This window comes from Ammodytes marinus (genome assembly GCF_949987685.1).
Source record: "Ammodytes marinus genome assembly, chromosome: 18".
Classification (NCBI taxonomy): Eukaryota; Metazoa; Chordata; class Actinopteri; order Uranoscopiformes; family Ammodytidae; genus Ammodytes; species Ammodytes marinus.
In genome coordinates, this window is record NC_137222.1 from 9,995,915 (window position 1) to 10,018,495 (window position 22,581).

Consider the following 22,581-nt stretch of genomic DNA (forward strand, 5'->3'; position numbering starts at 1 on the left):
GCAGAGCCTAGACAGTGATTAGTTTGTAGCCAGCTGCACAAAGGCCCCTAGAAAATGATGACAGTCCAAGAAGTCTGTCCAGCTATTCAAGAGATCAGGTTTTCTAGTTGCAGCACAGTGTTGATGTGCGAGACAGAGCTCTGCACTGGGAAACCAATGCATGACCTAACAGTTACATTTTTAACTTTGTTTTATTATCCACTGGGTATTGAGATTTTTATTTTCAAAACCACTCAATTATCACACAGTATATTTTCCATTAATGAATGTTAATTAATGAATTGATGAATGTTGATCTCATGAGCTGTTTTCACCTTTATTTCTCTGCAGAGATGTCGGGTACGGGAGAAGATATTTCCCAGGTGCACTGGAAGCAACAGTGGTTGGAAAATGGGACCCTGTACTTCCATGTGTCCATGACTGAGTCCGAGGTGCCAGCCCAGACAACACAACCCGCGGCCCGCGAGCCTGCCCATGTCCTACATGAACACATGCATCTGCTGCACATCTCCGTTATGGTAAGTTATGGACACCGTGCATGTGCCCTAGAAATGTGGTTGTGGATATACATGGAATCACATATGAACGCATTTGTGTCGCACGGCAAATGCAGACAGAAACACAGTGTCTTAACTTAATTTTGGCACTTTGAAAGGAGTAACATATACAGTCACAACTAGATATTGTGGTCATTGTAGTCTGTTTAGGGAGAGTTTTTCCCATTTGGTAGTTGTCGTATGAATTATGTCAAGCTAAAGTAAGGTCACACCAGGAAATTGAGTTGAGTATTCATTCATGAATCGGTGTAATGTAGGGAACAGTCACATGGTCCTACTGAAGTTGATGTGCCAACCTTTAAGACACCAGCCACTTGAAAACATGCTTAGGGGGCACTCACACTAGGGCCGCGGCCCCGTGCCCAAGCTCATTTGCATACTAAAGTCTAGAACGTTTGGCTAGCGTGACCACGCCATCCGTATTCCAGCACGGAACAGCCCCTTGGCCACGGCACACTTGGGAGAGGTGTGCCGTGGCCAAAGTACAGATGCTAATGAGATGACACACGCACAAGCAAGTGCACAGGCGGCGTTCCTGACGTGAATGTATTAAGGATGCATAGTCCGTTAACGTCCGCTGCCTTACTAGTCGGCACCAGAATTGCCCACCACTTGGACTTGTAGCTACATAAAATGTGTGAGAATTAACGTGTGTGTAGGCCTAGGTGTGGGCTAATAAAAGGGAGAGAGCTAAATAGGTGAGCGCAGAAAGCAAAGAAAAAAGGTTTTCGTGTTTACTCACGTTCGTCAAGATGATTTTTTTCTTTTTCCTCCCGTCAGCTGTCATAATAATGCCTTTACACATGGCGGTTGAGACGAACCCAACACAACACACAGGCCCAGTGATAAGGAAACAGTAGCTACTTTATAAAGACACTTAAAATAACGATCTCTGCCCATACAAAAAGTTCTGACTTGGATTACTTGATAGAGCGATCGATGTGTATAAAACCATCCGGTACGTGTGTCTGATGACGGGCCGTTATATTAATAATAAACAGCGTGCTGCACAAATATGAGACTGTCCACCGACCTATTACGTTAGGGGGCGGGACCCGATAAGCCTTTGGCTTCTCCTGCTTCCCTTCGGACGATAACACAAAGTAATATGTTTGAATATGCAATGAGAAAATTATGTATTGTGTGTAATTGTCCGGAAGAATAATAATAAATAAATAAATTACGTCAAGGCTACATTTAAAAAAAAAAACAATAACTTAAGGATTCTCGTTGCTCTAATGTGGAAGTGGAATACATGATGCAAATTTGGCCGGATGAAAATATTCACAAACAGTCATATAGCCTATAAGTAGACTACGCTCCAAATCCTAAACGCGCACGGGGACGTAGGCAAGGTGCAATCGTGCCCAGTGTGACCACGGGCCAGCGGGGAGGGGGGAATCGTGCTGAATATTCCTGCAGCACGGAACAGGCAAACGGCCCTAGTGTGAGTGGGCCCTTAGACTAATAGCTCCTTATGCTTGGGAGTAATGGATTGAGCGGAAAAAAGCAATGACTCCGTAGACAAGAAGTCTTGTGTTGAGGTTAAGATCATCGAATGTTGTACCAGTCGGGCGAAGGCAGAGCTAAAGCTGCGAAACTTAAGCAGTGTGCACCTCTTGTTATATTACAGACGTTGTTGCTGATGAGGTACTTTGAGGATGTGTCGTGTTGGTATGCAATTAGCAGCTCTTAGCACCTGGAGTATGAGGCACTTGAGGCAGTGATCGTGGGAGACCCGAGTTCTCTTTAATGGCGAAACTTAAGTCCGGTGCTGTATTCTTATATGTGTGTCAGTAATGTTTTGATTGCCATTCCACAGCTTTATGACTGTGGTGTTGAAGTGTTTGCTATTGCTTTAAATCCCACTGAGGCTCAAGTTCCCCATTAGCATCCACATGCACACACACAATGGAGCTGACCGCTCGCCTTCTACATATACTTTTGTTCTGCTGCTTTCCAAAACGGGAGCATTCTCTCCACTCAAGACTTCATTGTTTTTTTTTTTTCTTTGTTTTTTTTTTACCTTTATTTATACAGGTAAATCCCATTGAGACCGAAGACTCTTTTGCAAGGGAGACCCGTTTTCCTTTCCCACGTTACCATTCACACACACATTTATACACCGATAGCAGGCTAACTATCGACATTCACACGAGGCAAGGTGGGTGAAGTGTCTTGCCCAAGGACACAACAAACATGACACAGGTGGCAGGGCGGGGATCGAACCTCCAACCAAAATTGTTAATACCAGCCTCTGTAAAATTCACCTCTGTATGTGGTTTAAAAAAAAAGTGTTTTGTAACATCATCTCACATTGGGGGATGTCGATACATTTTAAGGGCCGTCATGAGTTCTTGTTAAGTTATCTCTGTGCTTTTACAGCTCTCTCCTCCTCCTCTCCCAGTCGGTGTTCTCATCATTTCCAGACCCTTTACTCCCATTATTCCAGTCTCAAGTTTCGCACCTGTTCTGTCGTTAGCTTTTTCCCTGCCTCATTCTCCCTGCACAACCCCACCACCTTCTCACCTCTCCTGTTCACAGCCCCATGCCCTTTTGGTGATATTTATTTTGATGGGTGTGCACAACACCGTCGTGACTACGCCGTAGAAAGTGACACGAACATGAATTAAACATCGTGAAGAAATATGACAGTGTGTTATTTGGTTGTTTCACTCGCAAAAAATTACTTGACGTGAGTTATTAGTGTAATATTACTGCAATTCCGAAGTTGCATTTTTTAGAGTTGTTGAATTCATTTGAACACTTGACATTGTTATTAATGTGTGTTATGTACCTAAAACATTTTGTCTAGACACTGGTGTTAAGGCATTAGATAAGGTATATTACTTTTAAACCTGCCAAGAAATGTTAACACTATATTTACCCACTGTCAAATTGACAATATGGGGAATATATATATATATATATATATATATATATATATATATATATATATATATATATATAAAGTAACCAATAAATATGTATATATTTGCAAATATGCATGCTCCTTTTCAGTCTCCTCAAGACCTTCCTTTCACTGCTTGTATAACTGTGAAAATGGGTATGGGCAAAGTTAAAGTTTTGGGTTAGGATTATGTTGATGATCTTTCACTGCAGACATTTTAACTTGTTTTTTTTTACTGTAGGAGCAGAAGTGTTGAAGTGTCCTAGTAAGCCATGACAGTGATCAAACATAAACAACACCATGATCCTGAAACCATGAACAGTTAAATGGAAATCATTCGTCACTGATTTTATTATTCACACATTTTCTTTGACACTGAGACATGCAAAATATCTTCCATAAAAAAGGCCTATTATCAAATTGTGCTTTGTTCTTGCTAACACGGCCTTCTAAAAAAAATGCATATCCTTTTGGCAAGTAACTTTCCTTTTGGTGTGTACATTGTTTGTGCATATTTCTCTCACATTAAAAATATTAACAAAATGCACACCATCATCAGCCCCCATAATATAATACTGAACTTTCTGCCCTGTCCCTGCAGTATCAAGGCCTTCAACTGCTGCAATCTGAAACGCCAAGGATACCAAATAAAACTAAATTATTTGTATAAGTTGCTAATAAATAAATATTTGAGCACTCAAATTGAGACATTTCACATTTTAAGGCTATTACTACGATGTTACTTATCCTCTTATATCCTCTTGTATAAAATAGACATGTTTACATCTAAGGCATATCTGGCCATTTTTTTTTCACCAACCGATCTATATATCCGAATTCGCAACTCTAAGTTGACCATAAGTGAGTGTGAATGTGGTTCTGTCCGTGTGTCAGTTAGCCCTGTAAAAATGGTGCAGGTCCGGCTGTAGTCTGCCTCTGATCCAATTCCCAGTGGATGCTGGGATATGCTCAAGCCTCCTGAGGCACCCAGAGTAGAACAAAACATTAGAATAGAAGATTGATGTATGTCTCTTTTGTTAGTTTTGGCTGTTGGAGTCCATAATTATGATAGTATTGTAATTATTATCATAACTAATGATTATTGCTCTCCTCTTCCGCCTTCTTCTCTGCCCAACATCCTCCCATTGATCTTTTTTATAATTAGACACTGCTGTTCTCTTTATGCTCCTATCCATCTCATCTTCAACCCATATCCTTGACTAAAGGTTCCCTCCTAGCCTCTTTGTGTGCATTCTAACAGAGCACAAGGAACGAAATGAGAGCCTGCTTATCAACATTTCCTCTAGACCACCATTAATGTTAAAACAAATACATTGTTCAACATAAAGGGAGCTATAGCCATGACGTGATCCATCGTAAGTATGACAATAGTGATTATAGCTGCCTTAGCAGTAATCATATACAGTATATTGTGTTGGTAGGGAGTTGTATTTATCTTATTTAATGGGTTAGCATCTGTATACAGAATAGCCATTGGTGATCCAAATGCAAAGAAGAGGGGAACGTGGATGGGGAGGATATTGAGGCAGTTAGATGGAGACAGAGGGGGTGGTGGTTTGGCCTTTTGGCCCCCAAGGTGTCTCCTGGCTCTTGGGTGAACGACACAATGTCTAATCCTGTCGGTTCTGGCTCAGGCTGAAGTGTGAGCACTATATTCTTCTGGCATTGAGCTGTCAGTTTCTCACTCACTCCATAAATCATTTTCCCCAAATCTCTCTGCTTTACGCTGCCCTCCCACTACACCGTCTCTCCGTCACATTCCAGCAAACAGAGACAGGTATGAGTTAAAACACAGGTTGAAGAGTCAGTTGACTGACAAAGGAGTTTTAGTAGCATTGATTTGATGTACTGTGTATATGTGTGCATTTGATTTGAATGTGATTTTGTTTGCTACTGTCAAAGCACTTTGTGTACTATTGTTTTTAAAGGTGCTATACAAACAGGTATTACTATTATTATTATTTTAATTAAAACGATCAGATAGGTATGCGACAATGAGTGACTCGTAATCAATTGATTGCATTTTTCATGGCAATAATTTGTTATCTATACAATTGCACAAGTTGTCAGCATTATTTTAGAATTACAGCTACTTAACTGGTCCCTTGTTTCTGTAAAACATTGATTACTGTCCATGCGTGCATCAACAGAAGTTTTCATAAGATGATTGTGTTCTCTTTTGTAAGAAAAATAATGGACTTTGCAACCATTTATGTAGATGGCTCTCACAAAGACATGTTTACTATAGCATAGAAACTCTTCTTCCGCACACTCCATGGCCCTCCAATGTCCTTGGGGTTTTATTTTCATACACTTAAGAAAGTACTTCAACATAAAGCTGTTTGTTTGTTAATTCCTTCTTCAAAACTTATTCAATTCATCTGTCATTTGTTATGTTTCTTCCAAATAGCTTTCCATGAATGTATTGGAATGTCAACACATATGTTTATCAAATGGGCTTTTCAAGGCAGCTCATTCAACAGTGAATGCACTCAATCATGATCTCTCACACACTGATGGCAACAAGCTTCCATGCAGGGTTCTGGCCAACCATCAGTAGCTGCATCGGTATGCCGTGATACCTTACAAGTCGTTCTCATTGAGATTAGGGCTGCAACTAACGATTATTTTGATAATCGATGAATCTGTCGATTATTTTCTTGATTAATCGATTATTAATCGAATAGTGTTTTGGCCCGTAAAATGACAGAAAATGGTGAAAAATGTTGATACATTTTCCAAAGCCCATGTTGACGTCCTCAAATGTATTTTTATGTCCAAAACACACAGATATTTCAGTTTACTGTCATAATAGGATTAAAGAAAACAGAAAATATTCACATTTGAGAAGCTGAAATCAGAGAATTTGGATTTTTTTATTAAAAAATTACTTGAAACGATTAATCAATTATCAAAATAGTTGGCGATTATTTTAATAATCGATTAATAATCGATTTGTCGATTAATCGTTGCAGCTCTAATTGAGATTACCATCGATTTTAATGTATTGTAGTTAACTGTGTTGTATTCAGACTCACTAGAACCGAGTTCCGACCTGAGTACATTCCAGTATATTTGTTAGTTTTTAAATCGTTTCTTTCGGCCTAAGACATGGTCCTAGCTCCCACCTTTTCAAAATTGATGATAAGGTCATTCTGCAGAACGTGTGTGCTGCTGTGTCTGACATATCAGTGATTTTTCAGTCGCTTAATGAGCTTTAAATAAAATATATATAATTACTTTACCAAGTTCAAAAACTGACTTCGAAGAGGAGATACAAATCATGGAAGTGTGGGTTGTTGCATTAGCACACGTAGGCAGGGACAATCAGTGCCTGTCACATGCTATGTGAATAGGAACTTATGACACTTAAGATCAAGGCATACTGTATGTCATGTTACTGCTGTTTCCACAATGAGTCACACACCTCAGACTTAAGAGAGTAGACATTTTGCTTCAATGCACTGATAATAAACTACGATTAACAGCATGTCAAAAAAAGGTTTTGCTAATGAGGACTTTGTGTCATTTGATACTAATACGTTGCACAGGTTTGCGCAGAGCCCACTACAGTACACTAAATTACATGTGCAATCAGTACAGTCATGTGCATGCTTGAAGTCATGTTTTACACTACATTATAGCCAAGGAGTACGTTATTTAAAACCTGATTAAGTCCAGCGTGTGGACGTCCCCCCGGTCAAGACTGAAGGCCTTTATCCGAAAACATTTCATTTGAATTGTGTCATCGGAACGATCAGACACACTTTAGCAACTATTGCAAACATGGGTTTGTGTTTTTCTGGTCAAACTGCTCACAGACCTTGCCTTCTATTTTTCTTTAGGTTTTGAGCTAGCCTGTTCAAGCAGGAACCAAACTATGATTGTAAATCATTGGAAGGGTAGTTTTCTGTATCACTATCAGTGAAGTGTTTTATTGCAGTTCACTGTTGCCTGTCGTTGTAGTACTGCAGCCTGATGCTTACTGCGGTGTTGATAAGTAATATCTAGTAGTTGGGATTTTCTCTGTTATGCATTTGCAAGAATGGTAACATTAGAGGCGGTATCATGGGAAATATGAAACCTACACACACAGTCATAAATCTGTTAACTTTATTGGAGCCAAATATGATTGATAGAACATAACCCATTTCAGAAAGAACATTCACAGCCCTGTAGAAAGAAAATGTGGGGAAATAACTAATGTAATTCATGGAAATATTAACATCTTGCACCAGACAGTTTGCCTCCAGAAAGGAATGGCAGCGATGGTTTGATCAGACCTCAGAGATGTACTGAAGCGGCCCTTAAACAAAGCCCCAATCCCAGAGCTGAGACAGATCACAGAGAAAAAGCAATTTTCTCTTCTCAATGCAACTTCTACTCCAGAAACTATCCTGTGATACACAAGGCATGACGCAATACACAACGTTTTCTGTAGGAGGGTGGTGGAGGGGGGGGGGTAGAATTCTAGGTGACATGTAATTGCGTTTCTCTCTCATCAGTACTGGGATTGATATAATGCGGTGGGAATTTGAATATGAAGTTCATAGAAAAAAAGGCAATCAGTCATATTGTGTGTGCAGCGCTGTGGAGGATCTTTCAAATGAAATGGGCACGTTTGAGTTCACTGGGAGGACAGGTAGTATTTTACCAAAATGAGATGCAATAAAGGCTGGCAGCTCAGAGCCTTTCATACGCCACGTTACAGAACATTATCATCTATCCGCCGAGAGCTGGGTGTCCGTGGGACAACACTCAATGGAAATTCGACACGTTTTTTACCGACTTTATCTGGACGCTTTGTTGAACACAACACTTAGTCAACCACCAAAACAAAATCCATGACTGAAAAGTAGAATGAATAGATAACATCTCATTATAGAACGTTGGCTCATTTCTTATGATGGAGCATATATGCCTGTGGTCATGTAGTATCCCTGATTTCACACAATGTGATAGGAGGGCTACTATTCTTATCTCTATCCTGATAGATATGCATGAAGATCCAGCACACCCTACACGGTTGAATTGTAGCGTCCTTATAATTAAGCAGTCACCGGTGATGTATGATCATCAGTGCGGTGGGTCATTGAGGCATTTGAGGCAATAGTTGGCTTCCTTGGAATCAGGGGCTACACTATACATTTTCACCATGATCCCAGCATAGGCAGGCATTACGCTGCTGTGGGTGAGGACATTTCAATTACTACATTAAAGTCCAAGTGAGTCACATTGTTTTAATTGCTTCTGCTTTAATTGTCCCCGTCACCTTTTTCGGTTTCTGTAATTTTTACATATGCGTGCTATTGCACCACAAATACAAAATCAGTCCTAATTAAAATGACTGGTTACCCACAGCTTAGGAGGCTGACACCAAGCTTCTAAAGTCGAGAATTATTCGTGAAGGGATTTGGTGGAGGAGGTTAATTGTTCTTCTGTGTCATTAACAACGCTTCTTCACAGTGTCACTGCTCAGTGTGTATGGCTTGTATTTTAATCACACATATTATAAAAAGGTTTTAAGTGGTATATCAAGTATCACACTCAAAATGCTCTTTTGCCTCCACATACCAAAACACCAAAAAGAGAATCTGTAATAACCATCATGCAAATTGAGAATAACATGTATATCTGTTGTACCTGTTCTCCTGTTGGTCTTTAAATACATTTAGACTGTTTTATAAAATCAATGTAATGTTATTACCTAGCTGACTCTTTAGCTGCTAAATGTTCCACATATGTTCACCACTAGTTGCTAACTTTGGAACTAGCCACACAATGGAGGTGTGATAGCTTGTTATCTAAATAACAAGTACCTTCTATGGGTAGAAACAAAGTTGATGATGGAAATAAGACTAAACCAAAGCAATTAAGACTGTGAAACTGAAAACCACGAGAAAGAAAGCTTTTTCAAATCTATGAAATATTTGAAAAAAGCTCCATTGGACTGAGGGACACTGCAGAGTTGCGTGATAGTTCTTTGCAAGTTTGCCACAACGAGTGATTCCCTACACATTATACTATTTTGACCAATTGTTATAATAACAGGGAAATACATAATTAACATTTAAGCGGGGACTGTGTTCGCTGGAAACAAATGTCAGTTCATATTTATAGAAGATGAATGTGCTTTGTTTGAGTAATTTGTATTGATTATTGTTATTAATCCATTCACCATTATAATGGTGCACTGGAAATTTGTCTTGACTATTCTAATGTCAAATAAGGATAAATCATATATTGACAGCTTTATGAATAATATTTCTCTTTGAGTCCATAAATGAAAAGTATAGGGTTAATATTCAGTTTTTTACTGGTGCATGAATGACTGTAAATCAAACGAAGATGAAAGTGATTAATTATGCAAGGTATAAGAACAGAATGAGAATAGAAAAATATATATTTAACATACTTAAATTTTTTTTTCCTTTTAAATAATATGTTATGCTACTAAAACTGTTTTACATTCCCATTTATACCCCAGTCCCTTGTATCCAGATATCTCTCTTTGGAAGATGGATCAAAAACACATGTTTAATTCAATCTTAATTGATGGATACCGTATTTTCCGCACTATAAGCCGCACTGGACTATAAACCGCAGGTGTTATAATGTTTAAATCCCATATATAAGAGTTCGTCCACAGAGGGGATTGTCGGGAAAGAGATGGCTGCTTGAGGAAGCTCCCATTTATTAACATTTCAACAAACAAGTTGCATATTTGCATAACGTATTCAAGTGTTACCATTTAGTGCAATAGTAGCTACTAGGGATGGGCACGAGTGTTTTCGCTACTCGTGTGATCACTTGCATTCCTCGAGGATCAATCGATTCCTCATTAAACTTTTTTCTATTTTTAGAACGCAACGCATCTGTCTACAGAACAACGGTTCACCGCAATAAAAGGCTCAATGCTTATTGTCAAACAGTCACAGTTGCCATATAATATTAAGGATTTCTTTCCACAAGTTTAAAAAACATTTTCCTTACTGAAAGTAATTAAATACCAAAAAAAAAAATTGCCTAAGTCACCATTTAAAATAAGAAGGGCAGCAAATAATATAAAATTATTGTCCTACAATTTAAATACATATAAATAACTCACCAAAGCAGATAGTTGTATATCCAACCGCGTAATGCTCACTCCGTGTCCGTGAATAATTACCGTGACTAATTCCTCATTAACGGAACATTACACCGGTTGGTTTTTGAATCTTATCCCCATATTCCCTATTGAAGGCTTCTTAACTGTTGTTGGCTCGGAGCGAATGTGACTGAAGTAAGCCTTGCTTCTTCTTTACTTTTCTTTCCAAGCGGAGAGCACCTTGCATGCTCACCTGGAGTCTACTCATTACTAACTGAGAGTAACAGGTGTCATCTCCCCTTTTTATAAACGTAACTTTATCATCTGCTTTGAAATAATTGGACAGTTATATTCCTGAACATTTTCTGGAGAAAGGAGAGACCGTGTTCAGCTCCGCGGTGCCGTGGAGAACACAGGCTGTGCTGCGGTGGCACGGAGGTGGCAGTTATTTGCAGTTGCTTTTTGACACAACGTTTATTGCACTTGCATCAAAATATTTAATTTTGTTAAACTTTATTTTATCCGTTTTGTGCCGTTTTGTACACGTATATAACATTTTAAAATAGGGGCGGCCCACCAGCCTAAAGGCTATACAGACACTAAAAAAAAAAAAAAAAAAACGATTTTCCTCATCCACCAATCGAGTTCATTTGAAACGAGGAGTAGGCTACTCGAGTACTCGATTACTAACGCCCATCCCTAGTAGCTACAGAACATATACTGTGCTGTGTAATAACAGAGTCGAAAAATGGGGAAAAAGTGCAATTATCTAACAACAATTTAACAAAAAAGCACAAATTGTCAATCTTTACACATTTACGTTTTTAATATAGGAAACACCCACGTTGACTATCTGAATAAGTATAATGACATTATACAGTACACTTTCAAGTAAATTCCAGTGCAAATTTGAAACACTCAAACACTAGAATTCTTGATTTTTAGTAGATACATTGTTTTACCAACCGACCCAGACTTAAAGTGATGATGTGCGTCAGGTCTTTAACACATTGCCGCTGCAGTGTATAGCGGAATGTCATATGACACTTACCGCAGGTGCCCCCCAGCACCCATCAGTTTTGGTGTGACATTTCTACAAGTAAAACATGGTTTGCTGCTCCTTCAGTTCAGCAGTCTATTGTGTGTCTCTTGTCTACTTGTAGATGTCTGGATTTCCATGGCAAGCTTCACCTTGTCCATTGTGACAGCTAGAATATCGGTAGAGATGACATCAGATAACACAAACAGTTTTCCCAAGTTACATTAGGAAGGATGGGCCAAATGTCTGAACAAATAGACTAGCCTAGACAACGTTGGTGCATGAAAATTAAACAGCATTCTGTTTGAAACCCAGATGCAGTAAAACAAAATAATTGGGCCATCTGTTTACACATATCATATGCCACTAGTGTTTTTTTTTCAAACTTTTTGTCCCACAGTATCACATCAGCAGTAAAAGTTGGGGACTTTTTAGGCCAGATTGATCATCAAACACAGAGTGTACCAAAGGGCCCTGCCGGAATATATTTGTTTTTAACTTATTCCAAAACAAATGAGCAAGGAACCACTTTGAATTGAATGCAATGACTTGAACATTTAAACTTATTAGTACATTCAATATTCATTCTTTTTAAATAGACACTTTCTAACACAAATTGTTTATTCAATTTCAGCTTTCATGAACCTTAGGGATTCTCCACTGCTGCCAACAGTGGACTAACACTCATCACATAGCTAAGCCATGTGGCACTGTGCCTTGCTTGTCACTTCACACAGTGACCAAGTCTTACTCATCCCAGTCAGTGGAAGACTGGCAAATAATGTTCGAGTCTCAAGTATTGAGCTGGGCTGAGAAAGATTGGGCATATTGGCATTTAAACTATATGGCACCGAAGCCTGGCTGACATGTAGCTGTCAGAATCCTTTTCGGCTGCAAGACAGCTGCTGTCTGCCAAGACCAGAGCACAGCACTGTTGCTGAGTTCACACTACATCGAAAAGACATTTCAATCTGTGACAACCTAACAATATCGAGGGCCTTCAGCGTACCCCTCTAGCTCTAGTGAATATCGCAGCGTTGATGAATCTCTTGCCTTCAGTCCTCAGAGCTAATTCATTCACTTAGGGGGTTCCCTAATCTACCCATTCTGACAGACGAGGTCTTCTGAAAGTCAATCTGTATGAAGTCAATCCACTCGTAAGACTTCTCTGCTGTAACTAATGCATATTATTCATGTTACTTTGCTATACGTACATTGCATTACTCACTACTGGAGATAAGATAGAATAATTGGTAGGGATGAAAAAGATGACGATTGCGTGGTGTCATGTTCTTGTCCTCGCACAGTTGTCTTCATAGACATTCCGTGACTAGCTCAGACGTTCAATAACAACGCACCCCGTGCCAAACAGACAGGACATTGTTCTCAATAATACTCCAGACATGCGAGTCTGGAATGTGACCATCTATGTTTTCTGGTACTATGTGTTTGTCAGAAGGATTAATGTGTAGCGTCCGACTGTTCTCCATAAAGGCAGAGTACTTCAATCTGCCAGTGGGTGCTTACGTATAAAAGTCACAACATTCAGTCACAGTGGGGTGACCCTCTCGTCCACAGGGACCCTCTAAATGTGCCTCGTTGCAGGAGTGGGCCTTGGTGCCACTATTCTGGGAACAGTAGCTTTCAGTACTTGCTGGAAGTCATAGGGTTCTTTTTGAAAGACTGTGCGTCCTCTCACCTGAAACTGTTCAACCTTGCGTGTCCATAGAAAGGCCAGCATTGGGGTAATAGCAAATGTTACCTAAACATAGTACTGTGATTGCAGATGGAAAAGCACGGTTTTGGCTCTTGTTCCTCCTTAAGAATCTCCTGCCTAGCAGTTTTAAGGACTGGGATGTTTACTGCTTCTGTACAATGTGTTAGGCTGCTCCTCCCCCACATGTCCATCAATTAACTGAATGACCTGTCTCACCACCTTGCTAATTGTTCTTAACCAGAGCCATTAGTGCCGCGACGGACTGTTGGGGATGATATTACTAATGTAATTAGGACACAGGGAACAAAGTGTTTTATAATTTTGTCCTTATATTATAACTTCATGTTTACTGCAAAGTCCAGCCATCGGGTTCCTGGGTAAACCAGTGTTCATTCATTGGATGTCATCTTCCAAGTATCTTACATCTATTGCAAATGTCTGAAAATCAACCAGGAATACATAATAGTTCCTTTTTCAGAAATTCTAAGTAACAATTGGATGAATCAGTGATCTGTTGGAAGCTGTGAATTATTACTATAAATGTCAGTAAAGACTCTCCATCCAAGCAGCCACACTGCACCAAATAGATCAAAAGAGAACATTTTCAAAGTATTTTTTCTTTAATAAATGTAATTCAGTCGTAAATCACTTTTTTATGCAATCATACTTGTACTACAGTGGACTACGAGCATGGACATATGGGGCCAGTACCTGGTACTGATATCCTTTAATTAGTAAGTTAGGCCACAAGACTTGTTAGGAACCGCTATTACCTTATAATGGTCTACAACGAGTGACATCATCTGCATATAGTAGGTCAAGGTGATCTTTAGGCTTCCTGCTTGGCCCTGGCTCTGTCTCCTACTTGTAGCCATAGGGGAGAGAATGGTACAAGCAGCTCTTCACGGAAGCATCCTGGCATGGCTCCCACATGTTCTCATTCATCTCTGCCCTGTTCCCAGATTTTTAGCTGGCAGCTAAACACATTGTCAGGTGCTACGGTGCCTCTTCCAGAAATGCTTTGGTTGTGACATAAATGTTGCAGGAAAAGGTCTATGTCTTTGTCTTTTTTTGTAATGGTGTCCTTACTCAAATCAATTTGGACATACCTTTATATTATGTTATCAATAACTGTTTTTCTTCTTTTGCTGTCTTTTATATGACTGTGTGTTTTTAAGGGTGCAATCAACATACTGCTTTCAGTACAGTACAATAATTGACATACATTTACCATCACTGGGTCACACAGTCTTTGTGGACATGAAACTTCACTCAAACCCAGTGTAGTGATACACTTGTAGTTGATAGTATTAGCTAGAGTATTTCTGATTCTGTTGGTAAGCTTTTTATGTTGTGTGATTATGGATATGAATTTGTCCGTCATAAGATTTATATGCAGTTGACCTTTTATTTATACTGTGTATGCTCGATTACATGTGAACACATTGCACGACTCTCCCTTTCCGCACAATTAATCAGGATCACTCACCTGTTAAAAAATTTGAATGGTTGTGTTATGTACCTCCATTGATGTGCTAAACCACCTTTTGTGCGCATGGTGCAAGGGGCTGAGGCTTATCCCAACAACAACTGGGGGGGACAAGAGAAGGGTTACACCCTGGCCATGTCGCCAATCTTTTACAGAGCTGACACAGAGCAGACAAAAACAAATTATGAAAAACACCTTCATACTAATGGGCAATCAGAGTTTGCAAATATTCATTTAGACTGTCCCGCAGACATGGGAAACAGTAAGTGCAAAACGAATGGCCTACTGCATTTGTTAGTCGATTTGAACCCAGGGCATTTTTTTTGTTTGATTTGTATTTAGATTCACTGGTTAAAAACATATAGGTCTGCATTAATACAACAGATCATGGGCAGTGTAAACATTCAGGAATGAACCATAATCCTATACGTGTATGTGGGAATTCTGGAGTGTCATCTGTGAGTAGGCCTATGTAACTGGCCTTGACGAAAAATGTCTGCCTGTTCTGCATTCGAATGGTTTATAACTATATATTGTTCTTGACAACTCGTTAGGTACAATTACCCTTCTAAATATCTACATTCCCTGACACAAATGTATGTAGACATACTGATGTGCTCCACATACATTATCTGGCTGTCCCTCTTTGACACCCACAGCACGCTTCTGCTTTAAAACACAAGCTGTTGTAATGGAGCAATTGTTTGGCTGGGCAAGTGTCATGACCAAAGCAAATGAGTTCCCTTCAGGCTTCTAGCTGCTGTGAAGGAGGGAGGATATCATTAACTGAGACAAAACTCAGGTAGAAGTGGATGCACCCCTCCATACCTTTGTTTTTTTTTCTCCCCCCCTTTTTTTCTGGCCATTCACTCACCTTCCCTCTGTCTTTGTTCTGTTGCCTGGGTTACAGTAACCGACGGAGACCAGGAGTCCGGGGAACAAAAGAAAAGTCTGGTTTCTGATGGGAGAGAATTATTGAAAACAACTGCTGTTTGTGTGCATACATAGAAGCTGTATAGATATGAGAGGATATTGTTATTGTAAAGAGTGTGAGCACACATTTATAGTTGCTTGTGTAAGTGTGGAGAGGGGGCATAGATTATTCACACAATAGTTGTGTTGCCTAATACATTCACACATCCACTCTTAAAACATAACATACTGTACATGAAATGGATAACAATAATCTGTTTATGTGGGTGGATTGCTATTAATGCCCACTTTATGGATGTATTGTTCTGGGAAAATTCAATTGATATTATTTATGGCAACTGTAGATTTGAACATATACAGAATAAATGGAACAATCAATAGGCTATTGCAGCCATGAGGAACTTGAGGACAACAGAAGTTGTCTCTATTCCTGTAATTGACAGGAAAACAGTCTCCCATTCAAAAAAGAGCTTGATCTGAACTGATAGTTATATTTTGATAATATGATTTGATTTATATTGTGATAATCAATTAAAACCATTTGGAATAATCAATACAATACTAATTATTTAGATTAAATATTAAATGTCGGATATGTTTGTATGTTACTTTATAAGTTGTGTTACCTTGAAACACATTAACACAGGCCTGTGTACGCAGCTCAACGTTTGGTATAAATCATTGGGAATGAGCACCAATATTGAGCTCCCTTTCAAAGTAGTTAACAGTTTTCAAATATTTCAAATTGTTGTAGCATTTAATACCATCTTGTTTCAAATAGTGGAGGTACTGTATTTCAGAGAAGGTTCCCTTGTTGAATCTATGCAGCCTCATCCAGGTATAGACATTGAGTTTTTAAACCAGGGTGCACTCTCTTGGCTAACAAACGAGTTTGTCCGGTTGCGATTATTCTTTCTATGTTGATGCATTGCTGTTGGGAATTCCACCATCCCCACTGCAGATCTCATTAACCTCTATGAACCCTTAGGATAACAACGCCAAGCTCTGCCATACTACCTGCCTTAAGGCTGGGGTGGAGGATTTGGGGAGAAAATGGCAGTTGGGATAGAGATTCGAATCCAAATACCTCAACCGCTCCACTTGTTCTCTTTGGTCCCTCCCCTATGGTCCCTCCCTGACACGCTCTACACCAAGAAATTTGTGCCAAAGTGAATGGACAGTCCCAACAGCCAATAAGAACAGAGAATCGGAGCCTCGCTCTGATTGGTCAAAGTGTACAGCTCATGTGAACTTTGACCAATCAGAAATCATATACCCCAGCTTTAAGTTGGCTAACGAGTGGCGTTTAGCTCTTCTGCTCATCCTATACCTCTATTGATTCAGACCAATTCTTGCTGTTCTTTTAATGGCCCCTTGAAGCACAGTGATTAAAGTCTTGGGGAAATCTCCCATTAATGTATATTTGAACTGCTTGTTTCCTCCTCCCCTTACGGCTAATGATAGCAGATGTGTTTTGCTGGCAGCCATTTGATGACTCAAGCACCGATTGGGAACATCTGTGCTATTTGAATTGGGCTTGGAAGGGTTATTCAGAACCCGTGTTATCTATTAGCATTTTCAAAGCTATCAGAATCAATGACATGTTGTCACTGTTTTTTAGTGTTTTTCCACCCCAAGACAAGACAAACTGACATGCTCCCTTTTCCACTCCAGCCTTTTAACACTGAGCCTAACTGACAGCAAGTGTCAATAGGAACATGCTATAGAGGAAATGTGTGGTGTGCAGCTGTGTGAGGAGACATCCAGGAGATATGATTATGCGTATGGCAGAGAGCAGAGATGGGCTGTTTGAGGGGGAGAGTGGGCAAGTGGGCCAAAGTGAGTTTTTGATTGGATCTGGCACAATGGACAAAGACTACCTTCCCTTTCAGCTTCTGGCGCTCGCTGACAGGTCTACTCTCACGAGCTGTTGTGGTAACACTTGGCCGACATCTGCAGATACAAATAAAAGGCCTCACTTCAGGCCAGACAACGGGGAATATAACAAGGGATGCTGAGGCCCCAGCTGCCTCCCATGGAGGTGTGCAGCCACCAGCACACCCCAATGCATAAAAACCCAAATCATCACACGCAGCTCCATTGCACCCACCAGCTTTTGAGGAAAGGATATTTCTTTCCCTTGCGTAGAGCAAAGTCATTAATTTCAACGTTTTAGTCTTTTGTTTATTCTGTTAAATGCCAAACAGCTGCTCCTGACGGCACAGCGAAAAGAACAATCGGACTAATCCGTATAAGCTTTGAAAAACATTTCTTTTTTAATATGGCCCTCCAAGTGAAATGGGAGTAGAAAATGACTCTGTATGTGTGTCTGCTGTTTTTCATACGTGCTGCTCTTTACAGGTATATGCGCCATTGTCCACACTCTGATACCTGTATCTTTTCCAAAGAAAAAAAATCCATTCCCTGTCCCTTCCACTCCACAGCCGTTCCTTTTTCTCAATCAAAGTCGCCCCAAGGGTCTAATTGTCCAGGCCCTCTTATTGCCTTGTTATCAACAGCTGCAGCAAGCCTATATTGGCCCCTTGTGACACCACTGCAAATATTGGCATTACGTTTCTAATCACATCTCTCTCTCCGAAATGTCATAGAGGCAGGCCAGGCATGTGTGCTTACAGTCAGCTTACACTGCCTCGATGTAAAGAAATCATTTATCTCTTATAAAATAAAATACCAGAGCCGTAATGTACTGTGGGTGTGCGTGGTGGTGTTGAGACTGTGGGGGAATCGCAGTCTCTTCTTTTTCCAGCAGTACTAATTTACCACAGTAATGAGTAACCAGCGGTGCATGGTCATCAAGCAATTATATTTGGTTACCATGCAAACAGCGAGCATCATGGGATGTCATTATACTGAGAAATATACCCAGGCTCATTTACAATGGAAATGGGAAGAAAAAAAAATACTGGCCGTTATCTAAACACGGGGAACTTTTTTGTCAACATGTTTGTTTTGTAAAAACTAAATTCTCTTCCTCAAGACATTACCTCAGGGGTAGCAAACTGAAACATTCAATCAACTTAAAAATAAAAAAAAACACTATTCAGTTGCCCCTTTTTCATTATTAATTTTCTTTTTTCTTGCTATAAATATAGTGCAATTAATCAAATAAAAATTCCTGGAAGGATGCTGTATGGTCTCCTCTGCAATTGTTTTGTTTTGAATGCGTGAAAAGTACTCAGTCAAAGGCCATCACTTATGAATCAGGAAATAAAAAAAGAAAAGTCTAATTTACCTAGTATGCATTTGGGGAAAACACAGACAGGGTGAACCGAAAACAAAGACAACAGTTTTCATTAATGGGGATTGGCAAAACAAATGTATGGACGATTATACTTTGAAATGCCCATTGGGTGGTGTAATGTAATTTTTTTTTAGCTGAATGCCCCTGTAGATTTGAGTAAATACTGATGTTCTTATCAGCCATGCTGCCCATAGCTGGATGAGACAGAATTCCCATCTCCTCTATTAGGGAACATAACCAATTTAATTTCTATCATGCTTTTAGTACTCACAATTAATGTTATTGTACACTGTGCATAACAGTTATATTTAATCTAAAATATAAACTAGCGGACCTGGTGTAAAATATACACCAGAGGACATGGTGGGTATACCATGTTGTAATAATCAATGCAAAACTGTTTTTGGTCAGGAAGGTTTATAAAATATGCCTGACTAAAACAAATGGTCTGTTGTATACCTTTAGATTATGTATACTCTACATACAGTATATATAATACAAAAAAATCTTTGCCAGGCTATAAGGAGGATGGGAAGGTTGAAATACAGAGAACAAATGAAAGAGATGCTCTCATAGATAACCATAATTCACTGCTAAAATCTTTAATGTTTTGATTACATTTCTGATAATCAATATTTTTCAAGTGGTGTTGTTGAGCATGTAGTCGGCAAGTGTTGCTCACTTGTAAAGAACTCCCCTTTCAGAGCTGAGATGTCATTTATTGCTGTGTGGATGCCGTGGCTCCCATCCTTCTGTATAGGCCTGGCTCGGAGACCCAAACAGACGTAGTGTTCGGCTGGGTGAGAGAAGAAAGTGGTGGGTGTAGGGCACGGGGCTCAAGCTAGAAAAAGCCTGTGCGAGATATATTGGGTGGGCGGAAGTTCCACACTAGCAAATCAGCTGTAATTCTCTGTTATAATTCACAAGGCCACGGCTCAAGACAGCATTATCTGCCCTCAAATCTGTTCCCTGCGTGGGATAGAGATCATTGTGGCATGTAAAAAGGGGAGGATGGAGAGGTGGGGTAATGAAGGGATATAACTTGAGGTGGTGGAAAAACAGGATTGGGAGTGGATGATGAAACCTTGTATTAGTTCCCATGGCGAGAGCGACAAAATGGAAAGGTCGACCCGGTGATTTTCCAGTTAAGCTTTTGGAAGATTTTCATAACATTTTCAATCACAGCGTAATCTGATTTTATGATTAGGTATGGGCTTTTGGTCAGTGTAATTTCTCTAGTGATTTGCATGCAGCGCAGTGGGATTTAATACTTTTCAGTTGCTTCAGAATGAACGATTTTTACTTCCTTCAAAAACATTACCTTACCCTTCGAGATAACATATATTTTAGTATAGGTTTAAAAATGTGTTTTTACAATTGTGTAGTGCATGCTTCAACAACCAAACAAGCCCTGTAATAACAAGAGCATACCGTTTTGATGCAAAGCCACCCGCATACAGAGGGGGTGGACAATTTTTTTTGGGGCGACTGTGGCTCAGTTGGTAGAGTGGGTCGGCCGATGATCAAAGGGTTGGAGGTTCGATCCCCGCCCTGCCACCTGTGTCACAGTAGTTGTGTCCTTGGGCAAGACACTTCACCCAACTTGCCTCGTGTGAATGTCGATAGTTAGCCTGCTATCGATGTATGAATGTGTGTGTGAATGGTAACGTGGGAAAGGAAAACAGGTATCCCTTGCAAAAGAGTCTTCGGTCTCAATGGGATTTACCTGTATAAATAAAGGTTAAAAAAAAAATAATAATAATTATCATAGTTTATCATCTAGATATTGCTGTTCATCCAAACGACCACAAACACTCAAAACTAATAACTAAATTAGTCTGTCAGTGAGTGAAAGAATGAATGAGACAGGCAGTCAGTGTTCCCTGTGTATAATGGAATTAATCAACAGATCATCTCACCAACTATCACTCTGGCTACACTTTGTCTGTGTTATGTGTCCGAGACTATAGTATCTAGGAGTAATTTCTCCATGTGCCCAGGTAATGGACATGTGTGGTTTCTCCAAGGTGAATTAGCCCAAGTTAAGCCTGAGAGCCAAGTCCTGTCATTCACGCTGTGACTTGTGGTTGGACAGATAGAATGGAGAGCAGATGCTCGGGCACATGCCACTTTAACTTCCCGCTGGGAGAGAGGGATGGGAGAAACGGATACAGATGGGTGGGAGGGGGGTACAGAATGGTGCTCTTCCTCAAAGCTCTTTGCAGGGCACACTGGCACTAACACAGAAACAGGTCATTAAAGGTGAAGTCAGACAATCTGGAGAACGCTTGTTGTCAAAAATCACTTTTTTTGTCAATATCAGTGATTATATTCTTGTGCGCTGATACAAAATCCAGTGTGAATACACAGCCTAAGCTCTGTAAACGGATATATTGCTATCTATGGTGGGCCCCCTTTGTGTACATACCGGTTACAACAGCTAGGCCCTATATTATCACCTAATTTTTCTTTCAGCGCAAACAGACAGTATACAGGTAGTGAATTATTATTTTATTTTTATTTTTTTTGGCATTTTCAAGCTTTATTGGATAGTACCGAGTTGAAATGGGGAGACAGAGAGAGAGAGGGGGGATGACATGCAGTAAAGGTCCACGGGTCGAATTTGAACCCGCGGCCACTGCAACAAAGGCCGGAGCCAATATGGTACGCGCTATATCCACTACGCCACCAGAGTGCCCCCTAAGTAGTGGATTGTGAAAAGAGATTTACTGATTTTGACAAAAAGTTGACAACAATTATTCTCCAGAATTCCTGACTCCCCTTTTCAAGTTGTGTATGAAGCCAGCCCATGTGAATTACTCTGTGTACTGTGTGCCTTTGGCTGTGCTGCGTTTAAATGAAAAAATGAAGTATCCAATTTGTAGCTTTTTGGTGTAATGCATGCGCGTGATCTGCTACAATTATTTCTCTTTTTTTTATTCAAATGCATGAAACTATTTAACAGTGGCATTTGCTCTAAAGAACCCACTTAAGATTGCCGTATAGTCCACTCTTCCTTTGGAGCATGGATGTGTGGATGGTTACTAAGGTTGCACTGAGCCTCAGTCTCCACTGATGCACAGATGGTGGCTAAAGCACAGAGCTTTTGATGTGCTAGCTCCGAGTCGTGTTGTTTCGCCACAAAAAAAAAGCTTATTAAGATCATGTGGGAGTCGTAGTTGTGCCGACGCACATATAAAAAAAAGTTTAGTTTCCTTTCCTCCAATTTGATGCTCCACATGAGGCATTGAACCAGTAGTTAAGACAGGATCATTATTATTCATATAACTGTTAGTGACTTGGATGTGGATTGAGAATTTGATTGAGTAGTGAAGTTTATGCAAGTTTGGTGTTTGCTACTTTATAACATGTTTCCACAATGGCACTCTTTTTTTGTTGTTGTACTGAAACGTGTAAAAAAAAAAGAAGAAAGAAAAATAGAATATAACAGTGTCAGGATCATATTACATGATTTTGATGTGATCACAATGGCTTCCCGCATTTTCTGATTATTGTTTTAACTAATTTGATATTATCATTTTTAGTGAATAGACCATGTATGTTT

At 39.8% G+C, this 22,581-nt stretch overlaps 1 protein-coding gene across 1 annotated transcript in view; it reads left to right on the plus strand.

Moving 5' to 3' along the window:
• Nucleotides 1-22,581, plus strand: part of astn2 (astrotactin 2) — a gene marked incomplete at its 5' end in the record, with an annotated part of 278,723 nt that overhangs the window by 51,534 nt on the left and 204,608 nt on the right. The window contains one exon of the mRNA XM_080046601.1: nucleotides 331-518. Within this exon, the coding sequence (XP_079902727.1) occupies nucleotides 331-518 (188 nt within the window). The remainder of the gene's footprint in view (nucleotides 1-330; nucleotides 519-22,581) is intronic.